The sequence below is a fragment of the Chiloscyllium plagiosum genome, chromosome 18, assembly GCF_004010195.1.
Source record: "Chiloscyllium plagiosum isolate BGI_BamShark_2017 chromosome 18, ASM401019v2, whole genome shotgun sequence".
NCBI classification, from domain to species: domain Eukaryota; kingdom Metazoa; phylum Chordata; class Chondrichthyes; order Orectolobiformes; family Hemiscylliidae; genus Chiloscyllium; species Chiloscyllium plagiosum.
In genome coordinates this window covers 27,994,077-28,013,744 of record NC_057727.1, presented here as the reverse complement: position 1 = coordinate 28,013,744, position 19,668 = coordinate 27,994,077, and the positions used below count along the sequence as shown (strand labels likewise).

The window sequence follows — 19,668 nt, the reverse complement described above, 5'->3', positions numbered from 1 at the left end:
TAAGCTCCAAATTATCCTGACTTGGAACTATATTGCAGTTTCTTCACTGTTGCTGAGAACATGTTCTGGAACCCATTTCCTAACAACACCATGTAATCCCTTCCCTGCCCGGGGTAGATTACAGAGGCTCAAAAAGGCAACTCTATACCACCTTAATGAGCTGATTAGGTATGCCCACATCCCATAAATTATTTAAAAATGAAATTTGCTCAACTGAAACAGAGACTAAAATAAGAAGAGGCAGAAGGCTTTGTATTATCAAGTTTCAAAACTGACTTTGTTTTCCTATTTTCCTCTTTCATCTGTAACCATTGCATTGTCGGCAAATATTGCCATACTGAAATGGGAATGGGACTTAAGTCCACATCCTCGTGACTTAGAAGTGAGTATTAATTCAAGGAAAATGCCAAAAGAGACTTAAGACCATGCATTGCACTAAATGAATGGTTTAGTGACTTCAACAATACATTGTCATTTGAAAAATTGTGAACGGCATTTCAAATGAATATACGTAAAATACTTCACTAATATCTTGTATAATTTTGTACTTTTGAATTGGGAAAACTAGCTTGTGTTCTGTCACTGACTTTGTGAAGACAAGGCTGAATATCTGGATATTTGAATTACTGACCTCTCGATTGTGTTTATTAGTAGAATTGACATAAACTTTGTCCATAGCATAATAGTTTTATATGTGTACTGATTATTCTTCAACTATACTTTTTGCCAAAATACAGACAATATTTTAATCAGTCTACTACGAGCAGCATATGTTCACATTTTTGGTACTCTGTGTAGTACAACCTGAATACGATGGATGGATACAATTCTAAATTCAATATTTTTACCTTTAGTTCAACAATATGGTTCTTTACTGTGTACCAAAGCTTCGACTGATGGGGCAGAAATTCAGTGTGAGAGAAAGGATTGACATTGCTGGCATGCAGGTTTGTGTCATTTATTAGTTCAATAATTTTTTTGTAAATTAAATTTTTTTACAACATTTGGAGAAAAATACAACTCTGTTCCTCAGGTCCAAGAAATTACGAAGTCGAATGTGACTCATACGTTTACAATAATAGGAAAACAACGCTCCTTAGAACTTCAGACCAGGTAGGTGAAATATTTTAAATCATCATTATGATTATTTAACAAATCCCATTCATTTTAGTTAAATGTTATAATCGATCAAAAATATTTCCTGAAAAGGTTAATGCTTGTTTGATACTTGAATGTTTTATATCAAGAATAAAGTTCAGTGCTGCTAATCAGTATAATTAATCCTCAAAAATATTATATTTTTAAGGACTGAGGAAGAAAGGAAAGATTGGTTTCAGGTTTGTCACTTGCTGTAAAACACTTTGCTTTTAATTCTAGACAATTCTACAGTTACGTTTGACTGTCTTATGAAACTATGGTGATTTTTATTAGGTTATCCAGGCTACAATTGAAAAGCACAAGCAAAACAGTGAAACATTCAACAAGGCTTTTAATAGTTCATTTTCAAGAGATGAAGAGTATCCTCCAGATTCCCCTGTAAGTAGAAATAATTTTGAAGTACATGATACTTGAGTACATTTTAGACAGCTAAACCTATATAAAGTATTCTTTGGTGAACGAGTTAGAGCATTGGGAGACTGGAAAAATCAACTTCCTTCTTTTTTCCCCAAAATTTATGATCTCAATAACAGATGAACAATGCAAACAGTATATTGTATCCACAACTGTAAACATTGGCCACATCTTGCTGTGCGGTACTAGTTATGAGTTTTACACCTGGGATCTTGACAGAACCTTGACATAAATGTTGATTAAGAGCAATAGCAATGGACACAGTGAATTTTTCTTTAAATAAGAAAAGGAGAGCAGATTTCTTGTAGGGTCTTGTGGTAGGGTGGTCTTCAGAGTCAGAAAGCATAGAGTCAAGTCCCACTTGTCCTGGAGATAGGTCTTAACATACCTTTACAAGTTAATTTAAAAATAGCTATAATAGCTACGTTCTTAACTTTGGTAATTTAGTAGTGGTTTATAAAAAAAAATTAAAAAGAGCTGAGTTCTTTTAGGGATGCTGTGGTGTAATGGTGGTGTCCCTATCTCTGGCCCAGAAGGTCAGAGTATAGTATGTCTGCACAAGGTGATTTGGGAAAAAAAAAGCTTGTGTTCTTCCCCAGTGCGATATTGATTTCTGGATCAGAAAGGATCCAGAAAAGGAAGGTGAAAACTTACACTTGTAATATGCTATTGTAATTACAGAATTCTGGATCTGAACTTCATGAATAATTCTGAAGAATGGTCACTCACTGGCCCCAAAATATTGACTCGATTTCTCTCCACTGGTACTATTAGACCTGCTGAATTTCTCCACCAATTTCCACTTTTTTCTTGTGACAAATCAATAATTTCATCTCTGCCAGCCCCTCTTTAAGGAACTACTCCTTGTGGCATTTTTTTAAACATATTTAAGAATAATTTTAAATATTAAATTGATAAGGTTATTCTTACATAGAGCACCATCTTGCAGGTTTATATCTGTTCCTTTCCCTAAACAACAGCACAGTTGCACTACACTAATCATGTTGCAGCCTTGAAATTAATCTTAGGAGTTAAAGATCACTCAACTTTGATTACCGCAAACAAACTTCTTGCCAGTCCTTAAGAATTTAATTGAATCGCATTCCACCTCTTCCCCTTCTTCAGGCACTGATTCCTTTGTTTCAGTTATTTTGTATTTGTATAGCTGGATACATTACAGCATGGTATGTCTACTGCTCTTCCCAAGACCAGAAGAAACTGCAGAGAGTCTGGAACACAGCCCAGTCCATCTCCCAAACCAGCCTTCCATCCATTGACTCCATCTATACTTCCTGTTGCCTCGTGAGAGCAACAAACATAATCAAAGACCCTTCCCACCCTGGTTATATTCTCTCTTTCACCTTCAAAGTTTGAATGTATGAGCAAACAGCTTCTACGCTGTTATCAGACTTTAGAACGCACCTCTCAAATGTAATCAACTAGGTGAAAGTGAAGACTGCAGATGCTGGAGATCAGAGTCAAAAAGTGTGGCACTGGAAGAGTGCAGCAGGTCAGACGGCATCTGAGGAGTAGGAGCAACTCCTCGGATGCTGCCTGACCAGCTGTGCTTTTCCAGCACGACACTTTTTGACACTCAAATGTAATGTTTGGCTCTCTCGCTCGCTCATTCTCTCGCTCTTGCGTTCTCTCTCGCTCTTGCGTTCTCTCTCGCTCTTGCGTTCTCTCTCGCTCTTGCGTTCTCTCTCGCTCTTGCGTTCTCTCTCGCTCTTGCGTTCTCTCTCGCTCTTGCGTTCTCTCTCGCTCTTGCGTTCTCTCTCGCTCTTGCGTTCTCTCTCGCTCTTGCGTTCTCTCTCGCTCTTGCGTTCTCTCTCGCTCTTGCGTTCTCTCTCGCTCTTGCGTTCTCTCTCTCGCTCTTGCGTTCTCTCTCTCGCTCTTGCGTTCTCTCTCTCGCTCTTGCGTTCTCTCTCTCGCTCTTGCGTTCTCTCTCTCGCTCTTGCGTTCTCTCTCTCGCTCTTGCGTTCTCTCTCTCGCTCTTGCGTTCTCTCTCTCGCTCTTGCGTTCTCTCTCTCGCTCTTGCGTTCTCTCTCTCGCTCTTCTCTCTCTCTCGCGCTCGCTCTCTCTCTCTCTCGCGCTCGCTCTCTCTCTCTCTCTCCCTCTCCCTCTCCCTCGCGCTCGCGCTCGCGCTCGCGCTCGCGCTCTCCCTCTCTCTCTCGCTCGGTCTCTCTCTCTGTCATGCTCTTGCTCTCTCTCTATCTTCTCTGTACCTGTAAAGCTGTATTCTGTTCTGCTACCCTGATGCACTCTGTTGGATATAATCTGCCTGTAGAACACACAAAACAACACTTTTTTTCACTGTATCTTGGCACATATGACAAAAATAAATCAAACTCAAGCATCACTTCCCCTTTTACCATACCATTCATGGAGCATGGAGAACAACTGTGGGAGGAGTCACTGAGAAGATGCTGCATGCACTGATGCAAGTGGTGGATCTTGAACCTTTGTAGAAGGTAGTGCAATAACAGAGTTAGTGAATATGAGGTAGCTGAGAGAAGATGGCAGCTCTTACCCTCACAGAGGGCAGAACTTCTTTCTGCAATGTTGAGCACTCCTTCAGACCGTGGACACTAGAGTGTTCCAGAGGCAACTTCGGACCAGGCTAGCAAGGTCTGGCAGTTCTAAGGAAAGAACTATCCTCCTCCTCTCCATCACTGTCCATTAGGATCTGTAGATCCCTATATGCAAATAGGATCAGCCAATCTACCTCTCGGCATTTTTTCCCACACTGCTACTGTGAAGAGCTATTTCTGACTGGCAGTGTGTTGACCTGGTGCTGGGATATAGATATGCAGCCAGCAGTGGGAAACCCAGAAGGTCCTGACCACTTCAGCTAGTGGTGAGTGTAAGAGTTGCTCTGTGGGATTGTGATACATACTTCATGAGGTGAGCTGCATAAAATTGCATCAGAAAATATGCTAGAGCTTGTGCAGAGAAACCTTTTATAAACTTCCTACAATTGACACTTAAGGTTGACATTTCCCAAAAATCACTTACTTTTTTTTGGGTAAAAGAAAAATTGCCTCCATATCAGATATTGCAACATTGAATCCATCTGCTTGGTACAGTGACTACCCCTCAAAGATGTAATCTATATCTGCAGTGCCATGAAATTAACTGTGATTAATTGCAACAACATCTTGTACTTATGGGATGCATTTAGTATTTTTCAAAATGTGCATGATTTACATTTCTTTCAAAAAATTACTGCAAAACGAATTATGATGACCAGTCTTTCACTCCTTCCCATCAATGCCTTTTATGACTCGGTATAACAATTCTGAATAATGCTCATGCGAAAACAGCATGTGAGATTTTTTTATATTTTCTAATTTTTGTACAATTCTCAAAGGATGGACTATTCTGGTACATTTTCTTTAAAATGACTGTTCTCTTCCATAGGTGCCAGGTGCAACTTGTTCTGAATCCAATGTAGGAGGAGACTTTTCCAGTGCATCTACTTTGGTATGTGATCATTTATTCTTCAGGCTGTTTAATGTGTACTTTTGGAATTTGTACAACAGCCTATGAATATTGTGTTCCAGAAAATGAGGGCTGTATTGTTCATCTGTATCTCTTATTACATCTGAATGATTTTCTATGTTATAAGAGAAACTGTTAAAAATTGTATTGTATATTTAATTATACCTATTGGATCTTCAATGCTATTGCTCATTACAAATTAGCATATACTGTCCTTGTGTCATTTTCATGTTAACTTTTCTGTTTTCCCTGTTTCTTTCTGCATCGATGTCTTGTGCCCAGTTACTTGGATTTGAACTACAGGTGACATGTTTGAGTTTTGTGCCTGGGACAAAAGGCTTCAGGCAAGGCCTATCATGGGTAGGAACCAGGATTCCAAACAGTGGGACTGTTCAGTAGTGAACAGATTGTAGAGCTATCTGGTAGCAGGCAGGCATGAGGACAGGCAGAGTCAGTAAGTCATGTTTGCTCAAACATGTGGAAGGAGGAGCGAGAGCTTGTCAGGACTGGGAAGGGAAGCATAAAGGCTGGAAGAAGAGGGAAAATGTGAAAAGGAATGACTGCTCCAGACACAAATTGGGAAGGCAAAGTGGATATCGAGCACACACAATTCAAAAATTGTAATTAGAGTCACCGTGTTATTTAGAGTCAGTCTATAACGGTATTGGGACAGAAAGTATTAACAATGTGTTTTCTGATTATATAAAAAAATTAACGAAGGTGAAGTAGGTTCATGGATTGAAAGTGTGTGATGCATACATTTTTTAAAAATATAGAATGGTTGAAATAATTAGTAGTAAGTAACTTGTTACAGTTGTTAAGCTTTTCCTTTATTCTGACCTATGAAATGGCTTGCATATCTTTTATTAGGCTATTCTTCAGAATAAATTATCTGTTGATTCCTGATGAAAACTCTTGCTATGAATATTTCTCCACTAATATGTTTGCAATAAAATAGTGTTTTTGAAATTTCTTCATGTTATGTGTATTAGGGAAAAGAGAAAAGGATTTCCTCTGGGTTCAGGCATTTCAACCTATCGTGCTTTATTTACTGAGCAAGTAAGTTTAGATTCCTGAGTGGTTCATTGTTGGAAAAGTGATTGGTTTAGCAGCGACCATTTTATTTTATCAGATAAGTAAACATCTGTTTGTCTGGATGATAATGCAAAAATGATGGAAGTACTTCTTGTGGAAGGGGGTTGCTTATGTGGGCAGTGGCTGAGCTGTGGATTGCACAGTGTGTTGTGGCAGGTAGAGAGATGATAAGGTAATTCACAAAGCTTGCACCAGTGCTGTTCATTCAGCTTCCTGATTTGATCACACTTCACATCCACCAGCATGTGGCAAGTTTGTTTCAGAAAATGAAAATAAATGGGCAGCAGCAAATCAAAAGATGATAGTCATGACTTGATTAAAAACCTTTTAAAGCTGAGAATTGAGTAAAGGTTCCTCAGAAAAGTAAACTGATGAAGACAGATTGTAAAAGGAAATTACAGCAAGATTTTTTGATCATCTTCCTCTGGGGGTCAGTATAAGCTTTCTAATGATATTGCAAAGGTTCCTATTCTTCGGATGTGCACTGACGGCAGTTCTATTGTTCATGTCAAGTACTTTGTGATGAAACATTGAAATGGATGGAGAACAATCCTGTCCTCACTGGTTCAAATCACAGGATGACTAACATTTGTATTTGTTCAGTACTGTTCTGATTCGTGGTTTCAATCAGAGCAATAGGAGAGACGTATGCATTGAAGAATTGGGGGCTGGAAAGCAGACCCCAATCATTTCATCCCATAATAAACCTGCCAATAGGCACTGAGGGGAAAATATTTAAAATCCGTACAGGGATTTATTCTTTTGCCAACATTCCTAGCTGAGGTAAGCTGAATGAAGGCTCTTAAGTGGAGGTTGTAAATTGGTAGCTACATACATTATTCAAAGTCTTTAATAATTTTACATATTTGAAGTACATTTTAGCTAAAGGCATCTGATAAATGAACCAAGTATAATCATCTCAAATTATTGAACTTATTGAATCTATAAGTTTGTTAGGTGTCTAATAGAAAGATAATATGTTGTCCCTTGTGCTTTAATTAAGTTTCATTAGATCAGTGTAGAAGGGAGAGATCAGAGTACAGTGAGACCTATCATTTTAATTCTCTGCTCCATTTTCAGAATAGAGCAGAACGGTCAAATGAAATTTACATCACTGTAAAATTGACATTCCAAAAATGTAATTTCACTTTATTGCAGTATGCCAGGGGAAGTGGGGGAGGCTAATATAATTGCAACATTTTAAAAAGGCATCTGGATGGGTATATGAATAGGAAGGGTTTGAAGGGATATGGGCTGAGTGTTGGCCAGTGGGACTAGATTGGGTTGGGATATCTGGTCAGCATGGACGAGTTGGACCGAAGGGTCTGTTTCTGTGCTGTACATCTCTATTACTCTATGTTTCAGAGCATTGCATGTTGGAAAGTAACAAACCATCATGTTCTATATCTATAAATAATGTCACTGTCATTCAGTGCTGTCATAGTTTCCTGTTGCGATATATGCTTGTTAACTATTCCTCTGGTGCTTCTGTGTTGGTTGTGTTCATTTGTCTTTGACTTCAAGGCATTTCTGTTCAACTTCATTTTTCAACTGATGGTGCATTGAAGAAGAGGAAGATCTGTCAGTGTTTCCCATGAATTCCCTAACATAAAAAGAAAGAAGGGGCATGTATGAGTAACTTCCTTATTCAATAACAGTTTACTGAAGTAAGAGGAACACTTTTATTTACAGTGTATGATCTTATTTGTGGTCTTATAAACTGGGTTACAGGTTAATTCTGATCGAGACACACAGGTTCTCAATTTAATACAAACAGAAGCCAATACTTCTCACTTGATTTCAGGCAGCGGCAGTTCTTGCAGTTCCTATTTCTTCATCTCTGGTGTCCTCAAAGGACCTCACCTTGGCTCCCTCTGATTTCGCAATTATATGGTTCTCTTCAGCAAGATTATTGGAAAACTCAGTGCATCTAGACTGTCTTGTGTATCTTGTGTATATGCCAGTGATGCCTAGCTTATATCACCAGCACCTCATCTGATTTCTTTATTGTATCCAGTAGTGGATGAGCAGAAATTACTTCCAATTGAATATGGGGAAGACAGACTTCCTTGGTCTCCAGGCCTTCCACATCTATCAAAGTTTTACCTGCACATCCACCAGTATCATTTATTGTATCCATTGCTCTCGATGCGGTCTCCTCTACATTGGAGAGACTGGACACCTCCTAGCAGAGTGCTTTAGGGAACATCTCTGGGACACCAGGACCGCCTGTGGCCCAACATTTCAACTCCCCCTCCCTCTCCCACTCTGCCGAGGACATGGAGGTCCTGGGCCACCTCCACTGCTGCTCCCTCACCACCTGACTCCTGGAGGAAGAACGCCTCATCATCTGCCTCGGAACACTTCTACCCCAGGACATCAATGTTGACTTCACCAGTTTCCTCATTTCCCCTTCCCCCATCTCACCCCAGTTCCAAACTTCCAACTCAGCGCTGTCCCCATGACCTGTCCTACTGGCCTATCTTCCTTTCCACCTATCCACTCCACCCTCCTCTCTGACCTATCACCTTCATCCCCACCCCCATTCACCTATGCTATGCCCAAAACATCGATTTTCCTGCTCCTCGGATGCTGCCTGAACTGCTGTGCTTTTCCAGCACCACTCTAATCCAGAATCTGGTTTCCAGCATCTGCAGTCATTGTTTTTACCTTCTTTGGTCTCCACAAAAGCTCCATTCAGTAACCATCAACTCCACTCCTCTCCCTGGTAATTGACTGTTGCTGAACCATACTGTTTTGATGCCTGAGTTGAACTTTAAAACAGATGTCTGTGCTGTCAGTAGGACTGCCTGTTTCCATCAGTGATACCACTGACTTAGTGCTGAAACTCTCACCCGCGCCTTTGACTGTTTTAAAACTGGCTGGCCTTCCTTGATGATTGAGATCAGCCAGAATTCTGCTCCTTGTGTCCTAAAATGCACTGAGTCCTTCTCACCATCACCCCGTGCTCCCTGACCCCAATTGCCAGTAGGAAATATTATTGTTTTAAAATTCTCACCTTAATTTTGAAATTGCTCTGTCCTGCAGCCCTAAAGCCCTCTGGCAAATATGTGCGCCTCTAATTCGCCCTCTTGAGCATACCTATACATAGTCACTCCATTTGTGTTCCAGTTGACTCGGTCCTATATCTGGAATATCCTTCTTTCACACCCCACCATTTCTTTACCTTGGGATGGTCCTCTAAGACACTCATTAAAATCTACCTCCTTGATCAAACTCCTCATTTCAATGCCACAGTTTGCCTTAGTGTCTTGGTGAAGCACATTGGGATATTTTATTATGTTTGAGGTGTTATTTAAGTTGCTGCTGTTGTAATGGTATGTTTACAGATTCATGTTAACTGTTTTAAGGAAATCTCTTTTGGTAAAACAAGATACATGTTCGAAGATCTTCCATTCATAGCTATATTTTCTTCTGAGGGTCAATAATGACTTGACAGGTGAAAGATATAAATATTCTATCTCATTTTCAAAAAAAAATGTGAGGATGTCAGTATTGAAATATGTCAAAGTAGTGTGAGTCCAGGTGTAAATTTATCTGATTTGCTAATTATTCAGGTAACTCAATTACATAAATAAAATTACAAACCTTGAAGTGTACTAAGGTAGTTTCATTCTTTTTTCAACAATATTTTAAATATTTGTTGTTTTAGATAATTGACCAGAGTAATCAGTAATGTACAACTAATCAATTGACCAACGGCAAATGTACAATTAAATGTTTTCAGAAGCACATGGCTTTATAGACTGAAAATGGAAACATGTATAAACAATAATTGGTTGAAGAGGAACTTATCTAATTTTGTCGAAAAAGTTAAGTGTAAAAGAGATCTATGGGTTCCTTGCTATTTATCCAAAAATAAATTCTGGAAAAGGAGACATTTCAAAGGTTCTAAAACATTGGTTAGTCTATTTTCACAACCTAAATGACTTGACAAAAAAATCTAAAGGGAAACCTAGGATCTATGTTGACATCATCTGGCAACAACTTTTGAACTTTAAATTTCTGTTTTGCCATAGACTTAGATGTTGTTGGCAGTAGAAGGAAAGCTGCAGGTAGGAAAGCATCTCCCCCATGACTGCCAGTAAAAAGATGATGACCTTTAAAGAAAACCAGCTGAAGAGATATCTCAACATAAGTATCACAGGAAGTTCCAGAATTCAGTATCTTAAACTCTGAAAGCTGAACTATTTACTCAAATTAAAGATCTAGGTGTAAGTAATCTTCCATCTGAACTGAGGATCTCGTATTACTTTGCAATGAATAGCAAAGTATGATCTAATCAACAGGAAACTGAAGGAAATATGAGAAGTCAATTCATTCTATCCTTATTTTCTTTTGACTCTTGATCCACATGGATTTTTTTTCCCTACGTTTTCCCACTTATAATACCTCTGCAGAGTTGTGTTTGCCTTAACCCTTTATGAATGCGGGAATTAAAATTAAGCTGTACATAGTTTAAGTCAATATTTTTTTTCCACCTGTTTAAAGAATAAGTTTTTTTATTGATGATTTTTTTGATGAAATTTGGTTAAAGTGTGTTTGTTCTAGATACAATAATAAGGAGAAACAAATTGACCATCTCAGTAATTAAGACTGTGGAGTTGTGGCATTTGATTACCAACTCAATTCTCCTGTCAGTCATAACAATGTGTCTAGTTCACTGGACCACACTTAACCCAGGGTCACTGCTTCTAAATTAAACATTACTTGTCGTGACGATTTTCTCTTTTCCAAGTTGAAAGAACAAAATTTATTGGAATATAATCAGTAATGAAATTTAAGTGGGAAAATATAAGGCTTTGCCAGGATGCCTTCTCTGCTCAAATATTATTTTGAAGTTTCCAAAGAGAGAATGCCACGTGGCCATAACAACAGTGGAACCTTACTGAGATAGTGCCAATAAGAAAAAGGAGAGAAAATTGTCACGGGAAGGAAGAAAAGCACTATGATTATTGAAGGAAACGTACATTAATGGATCTTGAAAAGAATGGCTTTCCTTTTTACAGCCTGAGTGAATGAGCTGTCATGTATCAATTTTTTAAAGTACTAGAATGAAACCTCTATGTTAACAGAAGTGGGCTTAGGGAATTTGAGATTTTCTCAATGCTCTAGGTCAGCAAATGTTTTACTGCAGTACAGAGCCAGCATTGTACTGGTGAAAAATAGAAGGCTAGAGTTAAAGCAGTATTCTAATTGTAATTATAATTGCTCTCAAGATGTGAAAATTAAGAACTGGCAATATTTTGTGTGGTTTGTGTTAACGTTTTTTGAATTCAGTTGGGATAATACTATCAGGTTCACCATTTTGTTTGGGGGAGAGGAGATTTTGGTGATTGCTATTGCCAGTCCTAAAGATTTCTTCGAAGTAAGGTGCATGTCTCATCCTGTGTACATTGTTCTGAAGAAAAGAAAAAGAAAAATTAATTGACGAGTAACAATTGAAGTCAAACCTCAAATTGTTATTGTATTATCAAGAAAAAAGTGACTTGAATGTTAAAGAATAGAACAAAAACAGAGCTTTCAAGTCAAAGCATCTTGCACTCAAACACTTTGTGTTCATTCTGATCTGAGATACCAAGAAACGATGCAAAGAAGCTGGTACTTATATTGACAGAATTGTGTTAAATTCAGAAAATGCTAGAAAATTTAGCTTTTTTATTTTTGTCAGGAGACAACTCGTACATAACTATGTGCAGTAGCAACATGGATATACAAGATCTGCAAAACTATTTGAACAATGAGAGCAAATCAAGATGATAAAGGTGTCATTTCATAATATTTGAAATGTCTAGAAATGATACTACACTCTCAGGTGCACCTGACTATCCAGTAAGTAAGTGAGAGTAAAAGGGCAGGTGGTGGTGTAGTGGTAATATCACCGTAATCTATACACACAGGCTAACATTCCATGGCAGATGGTGAAATTTGAATCCACTAAAAATCAAGAATGAGAAAAGCACAGGCTATCTGACCATCTGGTTCACTAAGATCCTTTTAAGGAAGAAATCTTCCATTCTTACCTGGTCTGACCTACATGTGATCCATACCCACACCAAAGTGGTTGCTGCTTAACTACCCAGTGGGAAATAAGGATTAAACAATATGTGCTAGCCAGCAATGCCTATATCCCATAAACAGATTTTTAAAAAAGATATCCTAAGAAAAATCAATTATGGAAACACAATGTTACATCGGGGAATCAACATATTTTCTTGATTGTTGACTTTGCATTGGTTAAATGACCTATCTCTTCTATATTTATTGTGTGACATGATGATTCACTTAGAAGGCTGGGTAGCTTAATTGGTTAGAATATGCTGCAGAATCACACCACAGTAGGAGTTCAATTCCTGTACTAACTGAGTGTGTCTCTGGGCCCTAACTCCTTGCCTTGCCCAGAGCAACTCTTGTAGGAGACTGCATGAAGTGAGAGAGGAGAGAAATTTCAACACATTATTTTCAAGTGGACAACTCTATTAGCCCATAAACTGTAATATACAAGATCAAATAAAGTATCATTTCAGCATTTGTGTTATTGAGCTGATACAAGTGAGTTTTATTAATTGTGTATTCTCCTCGATCTAAACATTTATTTCAGATGGATTCCGGGAAAAGAGCTTCAAAAACAAAACGTGATAAGGAAAAGCAATCCTGCAAAAGTTGTAGCGAAACCTTTAATTCCATTACTAAACGCCGCCATCACTGTAAACAATGCAATGCAGTAAGTATTAAGTTGACCAATTGAATGATTTTAGTAGTCATTTGAAATAAAAAGCACAGTTAATATTGAATTTAAAAATTTTATTTTGAACACTTTCACTCCACCCATTTCCTCTCGTTTGTTTGTCTACTGTTTCACTAACTAATATAGCATAGTCACTTCCACTTTTCAAAAACAATATTATCTGTCTCCTTTCATTTGTCTCATTTGGGGGAAAAATGTTATTTACTACTTGTTCTCTCTATTTTGCACATGGGAATAACATTGTTTTCTTAATGAGTGGAAAAAGTATGTTGAACATTCATTTGCAAATAATCTGAAACCTAAAGATCATGTTTACAACACAGCTTAACTGAAGTGTTCGTACAGTAATTTGTATTTTCCTCAGAAGTGGAGTTGTTTATCACAAGGCTGATTGGATCTATTGAGTTAATTCTTCTGTAGCATTGTGAATCAAGCCATCTGTTGAAGTTTTAGTATTTTAAATGTATAGATGCTCAAATTGGGGTCATGAAAGAAATTTTAAATTGTTTTCTGTCCATCTGTCGACATCCTCTGTTTATTTATCTTATTACCAATTTGCTCCTACCACTTTATTCCATATTACAGCAATGAGAAAACAAATGCTAGAAATAGTCAACAGGTATGACATGACTTTGGGAACATTGCAAATATGAAGTTTCATAAGACTGTGTTTTGGGATTGTGTTTAATTTGGGATAAAGTAAATGAGAGAGTCGCATGACTTGTTCTAAAGCCTGTCTAACAACAGGCTTTGGTGATGTGCCTGTTGAATATTAAAGTGAGGTTGGAAAAAAAATGTATAGGTTGTTCATATTTGGAGACAATGCAGCAGCATCTGTGTTTACATGTTTACATTAGTTAGACTAGTCTCCAAAGAACTGAAAAATGTGTTGCTGGAAAAGCGCAGCAGGTCAGGCAGCATCCAAGGAGCAAGAGAAGAAGGGCTTATGTCCGAAACATCGATTCTCCTGCTCCTTGGATGCTGCCTGACCTGCGCTTTTCCAGCAACACATTTTTCAGCTCTGATCTCCAGCATCTGCAGTCCTCACTTTCTCCTAGTCTCCAAAGACCCAGGACAGTGTTTGTGTGTGTCAGGTTGGAAACATTTATTCCTTAAATTATTGAAGAGGGGTCTTGAAGATAGCAAATCAACATTACCCTCCTAGATACAAGACCTATGTGATTCACACTGCCAGGGAGATGACGTTGGAGAGCAGGGAGAGAGGGACGATCAGTGACATGCCTGAAAATAGTCGTTTGATATCCAGTAATGGGATTGTGGTCCAGGCGAAGGTAGAGGAAGTGTCCTAGAGTTGGCAGCCTGCGAGGTAGAAGTCAATTTGTTAATCAGCAATAAAGCTTCCAATAAGAATAGTACTACTAACATACTATTTTGAAAGTTAGACCAAATGGAACTGTGTTGAGTGTGGGGTGCTGGAAAAGCACAGCAGGTCAGGTGGCATCAGAGCAGCAGAAGAATCGACTTTTCAGGCATAAGCCCTTTGTCAGGAATTCCTGATGAAGGGCTTATGCCTGAATCGTCAATTTTCCCGCTCCTTGGATGCTGCCTGACCTGTGCTTTTCCAGCACCCCACACTCAACTCTTTCATCCAGCATCTGCAGTCCTCATTTTCTCCAAGTGGAACTGTATCAACAGCAGCAAGAATTAGTTCTGCATCCAATTGGATAGTTCTCCCTGTATTCCATGTGATCTAACTTTGCTAATCAGTCTCCTATGGGGAACCTTGTCGAACGTCTTACTGAAGTCCATATAGATCACATTCACCACTCTGCCCTCATCGATCCTCTTTGTCACTTTTTCAAAAAACTCAATCAGTTTCGCGAGACATGATTTCCCACGCACAAAGCCATGTTGACCATGCCTAATCAGTCTTTGCCTTTCCAAATATTTGTAAATCCTGTCTCTCCAGATTCCCTCCAACAACTTGCCCACCACTGAAGTCGGGCTCATTCGTCTATAATTCCCTGGCTTGTCCTTACCACCCTTCTTAAATAGTGGCACCACATCAGCCAACCTCCAGTCTTCTGGCACCTCACCTGTGACTCTCGATGATACAAATCTCTCAGCAATTACCTCCCTAGCTTCCCACAGAGTTCAAGGGTACACCTGATCAGGTCCTGGGGATTTATCCACCTTTATGCATTTCAAGACATCCAGCACTTCCTCCTCTGTAATATGGGCACTTTTCAAAATGTCACCATCTATTCCCCACATTCTATTATCTTCCATGTCCTTCTCCACAGTAAACACTGATGCAAAATACTTGTTTAGTATTTCCCCCATCTTCTGCAGCTCCACACAAAGGCTGCCTTGTTGATCATTGAGGGGACACATTTATTTATTCTTTTGTCCTCAATGTATTTGTACAAACCCTTTGGATTCTCCTTAATTCTATTTACCAAAGCTATCTCTGTCCCCGTTTTGCCCTCCTGATTTCCGTCTTAAATATACTCCTAGTGTCTTTATACTCTTCTAAGGATTCACTCGATCTATCCTGTCTATACCTGACATATGCTTCCTTCTTTTTCTTAACCAAACCCTCAATTTCTCTTGTCATCCAGCATTCCCTACACCTACCAGCCTATCCTTTCATCCTAACAGGAATATACTGTCTCTGGATTCTTGTTATTTCATTTCTGAAGGCGTCCCATTTTTCATCTGTCCTTTTACTTGCAAACATCTGCATCCCATCAATTTTTGAATGTTCTTGCCTAATACCGTCAAAATTAGGCTTCCTCCAATTTAGAACTTCAACTGTTAGATCTGGTCTATCCTTTTTCCATTAATATTTTAAAACTAATAGAATTACGGCCCCTGGCTCCAAAGTGCTCCCCCACTGACACCTCAGTCACCTGCTCTGCCTTACTTCCCAAGACTAGGTCAAGTTTTGCACCTTCTCTACGAGGTACATCCACATATTGACTCAGAAAATTTTCTTGTACATTTTTAACAAATTCCTCTCCATTTAAACCCTTAACACTATGGCAGTCCCATTCCATGTTTGGAAATTTAAAATCCCCTGCCATAACCACTCTATTATTCTTACAGATATCTGAAATCTCCTTACAAATTTGTTTCTCAATTTCCAGCTGACTATTAGGGGGTCTATAATATAAGGTGACCACCCCTTCCTTGTTTCTCCGTTCCACCCAAAAAACTTCCTGCTGGGTCCACTACTTTTCATCATTTATATAAATGATTTGGATATGAACATAGGAGGTATAGTTAGTAAGTTTGCAGATGACACCAAAATTGGAGGAATGGTGGGTAGCAAAGAAGGTTACCTCAGATTACAATGAGATCTTGATCAGATGGGCCAATGGGCTGAAGAGTGGCAGATGGAGTTTAATTTAGATAAATGCGAGGTGCTGCACTTTGGGAAAGCAAATCAGAGTAGGACTTGTACATGTAATGGTAAGGTCCGAGGAACTGTTGCTGGCTAAAGAGACCTCGAAGTGCAGATTCATAGCTCCTTGAAAGTAGAGTCACAGGTAGATAGGATAGTGAAGAAGGTGTTTGGTATGTTTTCTTTTATTGGTCAGAGTATTGAGTACAGGAGTTGGGAGGTCATGTTGCGACTAAGGATGTTGGTTAGGCAACTTTTGGAATATTGCATGCCATTCTGGTCTCTTTCCTATCAGAAGGATATTGTGAAACTTGAAAGGGTTCAGAAAAGATTTACAAGGATGTTGCCAGAGTTGGAGGCTTTGAGCTATAGGGAATGACTGAATAGGCTGGGGCTGTTTTCCCTGGAGCATCAAAGGCTGAGGGATGACCTCAGAGGTTTATAAGATCATGAGGGGCATGGATAGGATGTACTTACCCTGGGGTGGGTAAGTACAGAACTAGAGGGCATAGGTTTAGGGTGAGAGGGGAAAGATATAAAAGGGACCTAAGGAGCAATGTTTTCACACAAAGGATGGTGCATATATGGAATGAGCTGCCAGAGGAAGTGATGGAGGCTGGTACAGTTGCACCATTTAAAAGGCATCTAGATGGGTATATGAATAAGAAAAGGTTAAGAGGGATATGGGCCAAGTGCTGGCAAGTGGGATGAGATTAGGTTCGGACATGTGTTTGACATGGACGAGTTGGACCAAAGGGTCTGTTTCCATGTTGTACATCTCGATGACTCTATGACTCTAAGTCTCTAACATTGTAAAACGTTGTAAGGCGCTTAATAGGAATATCACCGGCCAAAAAAGTTTTACTGAGATATTAAGATAGGTAATCAAACTTTGAGTAAAGAGGTGGTTTTTAAGGAGCAACTTAAAAGTAGGAAGTAAAGTATAAGAATTCCACAGTGTCGGCACCAAGCTTGTAAAGGCACGACCACTAGCAATAGAATGAAGGAATTCAAGGATGTGAGGACGCTAGAATTGGGAAGAATGTATATATTTGAGAGGAGACTACAGAGGCAGTCAGGGCAAGGCTGTCACACAAGGATGTTAAATTAAGTTTTGCGCAACAAAGTTTATGAATGAACTGAAGTTTACTAAGAATGGTAGTTAGAAGGTTGTGTGCAGATCATTGGAATAATAAGTCTGAATGTAACAAAGATATAGAAAAGTTTTCGAGCAGCAGCTGAACTGAGGGGTAGAAATTAATGATGTATGGAAATAAAAGTATCAATCATTATTGCAGCATTCTCAAACATGAAAAAAACATCAAACCAGCATTAAAGGGAACCATTATTAATTCATAATAAATTTAAGCTAATGTCACTCTTGCAGTTCATCCACCAAAACACTTAGTACTAATTATGTGCCATTCTCTAAAGACTACTGAAAACATCAAGGACTTTGAGTGTTTAAAGCAAGGCGCAGACATTGTGTCTCTTTTTGGTTACTGAATAGGCATTATATCGAGTGCGTATTAGGAGCTTTCATTTTATTCTGTAGATATACTGCCAACAATAATAGACAGAAGAAAAATTTTTGTGACCGTGATAAGGAATGTAATGCAAGTGATTGTAAACAGGTTGCATGTTTGATTAAGGAATGAATCAAAATAATGGAGACAGGAAATTAAACATTTTTATGCCAGTAACTTGTTCTAAGGATACTGTCATTGGTTTTTCAGATTATCTGTGGGAAATGTTCAGAATTCAAGCCATTTGCAGATAATAGTCGACAAAACCGTGTGTGCAAGGAATGCTTTGGATTGCCAGCTCCAGCAGTCCTTTCAAATCCAGTACCTGAGAATGTAACAGAACAGAAGAAAAAAGGAATCATAGAGGTGAGTGAACATGAACACAGAAATTACTGTTCAATTTGTAGTGATGAGTTTTGGGAGATTGGGAAAAAAAATAAGCATGAGAAAGTGATTTAACTGTCATAAATCCTGCAGAGTATTTTTGAGATAGTCCTGAAATTTGGACTTGTCCAAAAACAGGTCCCATGTTCCCTTGTGTTTCCCTGCGTGCTGTTGTGGATGACCTAGCTAAATAGATTGTACAACAGGACTCCTCAGTAATTTCTACATTTTAGATATTGGCAAAATATGTTAGCTCAAGTGACATATTTGTTGAGTACTTTGTCTTTCTGATAATAAATGGCATCCATTTTTTTGTTTGACCATAAGAATGTAGACGTCCCTGGCTCTGCCAACATTTATTGCCTAGAGGGCAGTTAAGAGTCAACCCCACATTGCTGTGGCATTGAAGTCATATGTAGTGCTAGACCAGGTAAGGGCACTAGATTCCCTTAAGGGCATTAGTGAACCAGATTGGTTTTTTACAACAATCAATATATGGATGTCATTAGTCAAGCTCTTATTTTAGATTTTATATTGAATTTAAATCCCACCATTTGCACTACTCCACTGCCTCTGCCAGTCCAATCCAGGACACCTGTGAAATACAATGATAATGTTTTGGAATGTACAGGCTAAAACAGGTCAAGGTCCGGACCAGAGGTGGACAAACACATGGATTACTATTTGCTTGTGTGTCTCTTCCTCCAACAAGGTCTTGAATCATTCTGAAAGACCAAGATAGCCATTATAGGTCAATTAGAATGAATTATATAAAGACCCATCCCTGCACCAAATGGGATTTCCAACTAACAATGCAGGTTGCCGTCTAGGCCAATAGGTGTGCTTGGGGTAGGGGACAGGCTAGATCAAGTAAGGGACCAATACAAAACTCCCACCTCACCAGACCGCCAGGCTTATAAAGGCTGCGGTCACTTTGAGGGGGTTCACCTCCAGGATTGTGGCTGAACAAATGTGGAAAAGAAATGAGAAATTAATATCATTTTAGCCAGTTCTTATTCCTCACTGTCTGTATCTTCACATCAGCAATTCTTATCTTGGCCAGCGAGGCCGTTAGCCTGAATGCTGATGGTTCTCCCATTGACCTTTCAGCATGGGAACCTGCTTGTGAGCACTGTGATTGAACAGCAAGCCTGCCTCCTTACCTTTAATTGGCTGGACCATTGAACATTGGGCAAGCCTAAAGAGTTGAAAATGTGTTGCTGGAAAAGCGCAGCAGGTCAGGCAGCATCCAAGGGACAGGAGAATCGACGTTTCGGGCATAAGCCCTTCTTCAGGAATCAGGGCTTATGCCCGAAACGTCGATTCTCCTGTTCCTTGGATGCTGCCTGACCTGCTGCGCTTTTCCAGCAACACATTTTCAGCTCCGATCTCCAGCATCTGCAGCCCTCACTTTCTCTCAAGCCTAAAGAGTGCATTGTGAGGTCGGAATGCAG

General features: G+C 39.1%; 1 protein-coding gene across 5 annotated transcripts in view; it reads left to right on the top strand.

The window, feature by feature from the left end:
* Positions 1-19,668, top strand: part of LOC122558995 (FYVE, RhoGEF and PH domain-containing protein 3-like) — a 222,232-nt gene that overhangs the window by 188,530 nt on the left and 14,034 nt on the right. For all 5 annotated transcript variants that reach the window (XM_043708044.1, XM_043708039.1, XM_043708043.1 and 2 more), the window contains exons 11-17: positions 855-947; positions 1,034-1,113; positions 1,307-1,337; positions 1,432-1,536; positions 4,993-5,055; positions 12,791-12,913; positions 18,041-18,196. In XM_043708044.1, coding sequence (XP_043563979.1) covers positions 855-947; positions 1,034-1,113; positions 1,307-1,337; positions 1,432-1,536; positions 4,993-5,055; positions 12,791-12,913; positions 18,041-18,196 — 651 coding nt within the window. The remainder of the gene's footprint in view (positions 1-854; positions 948-1,033; positions 1,114-1,306; positions 1,338-1,431; positions 1,537-4,992; positions 5,056-12,790; positions 12,914-18,040; positions 18,197-19,668) is intronic.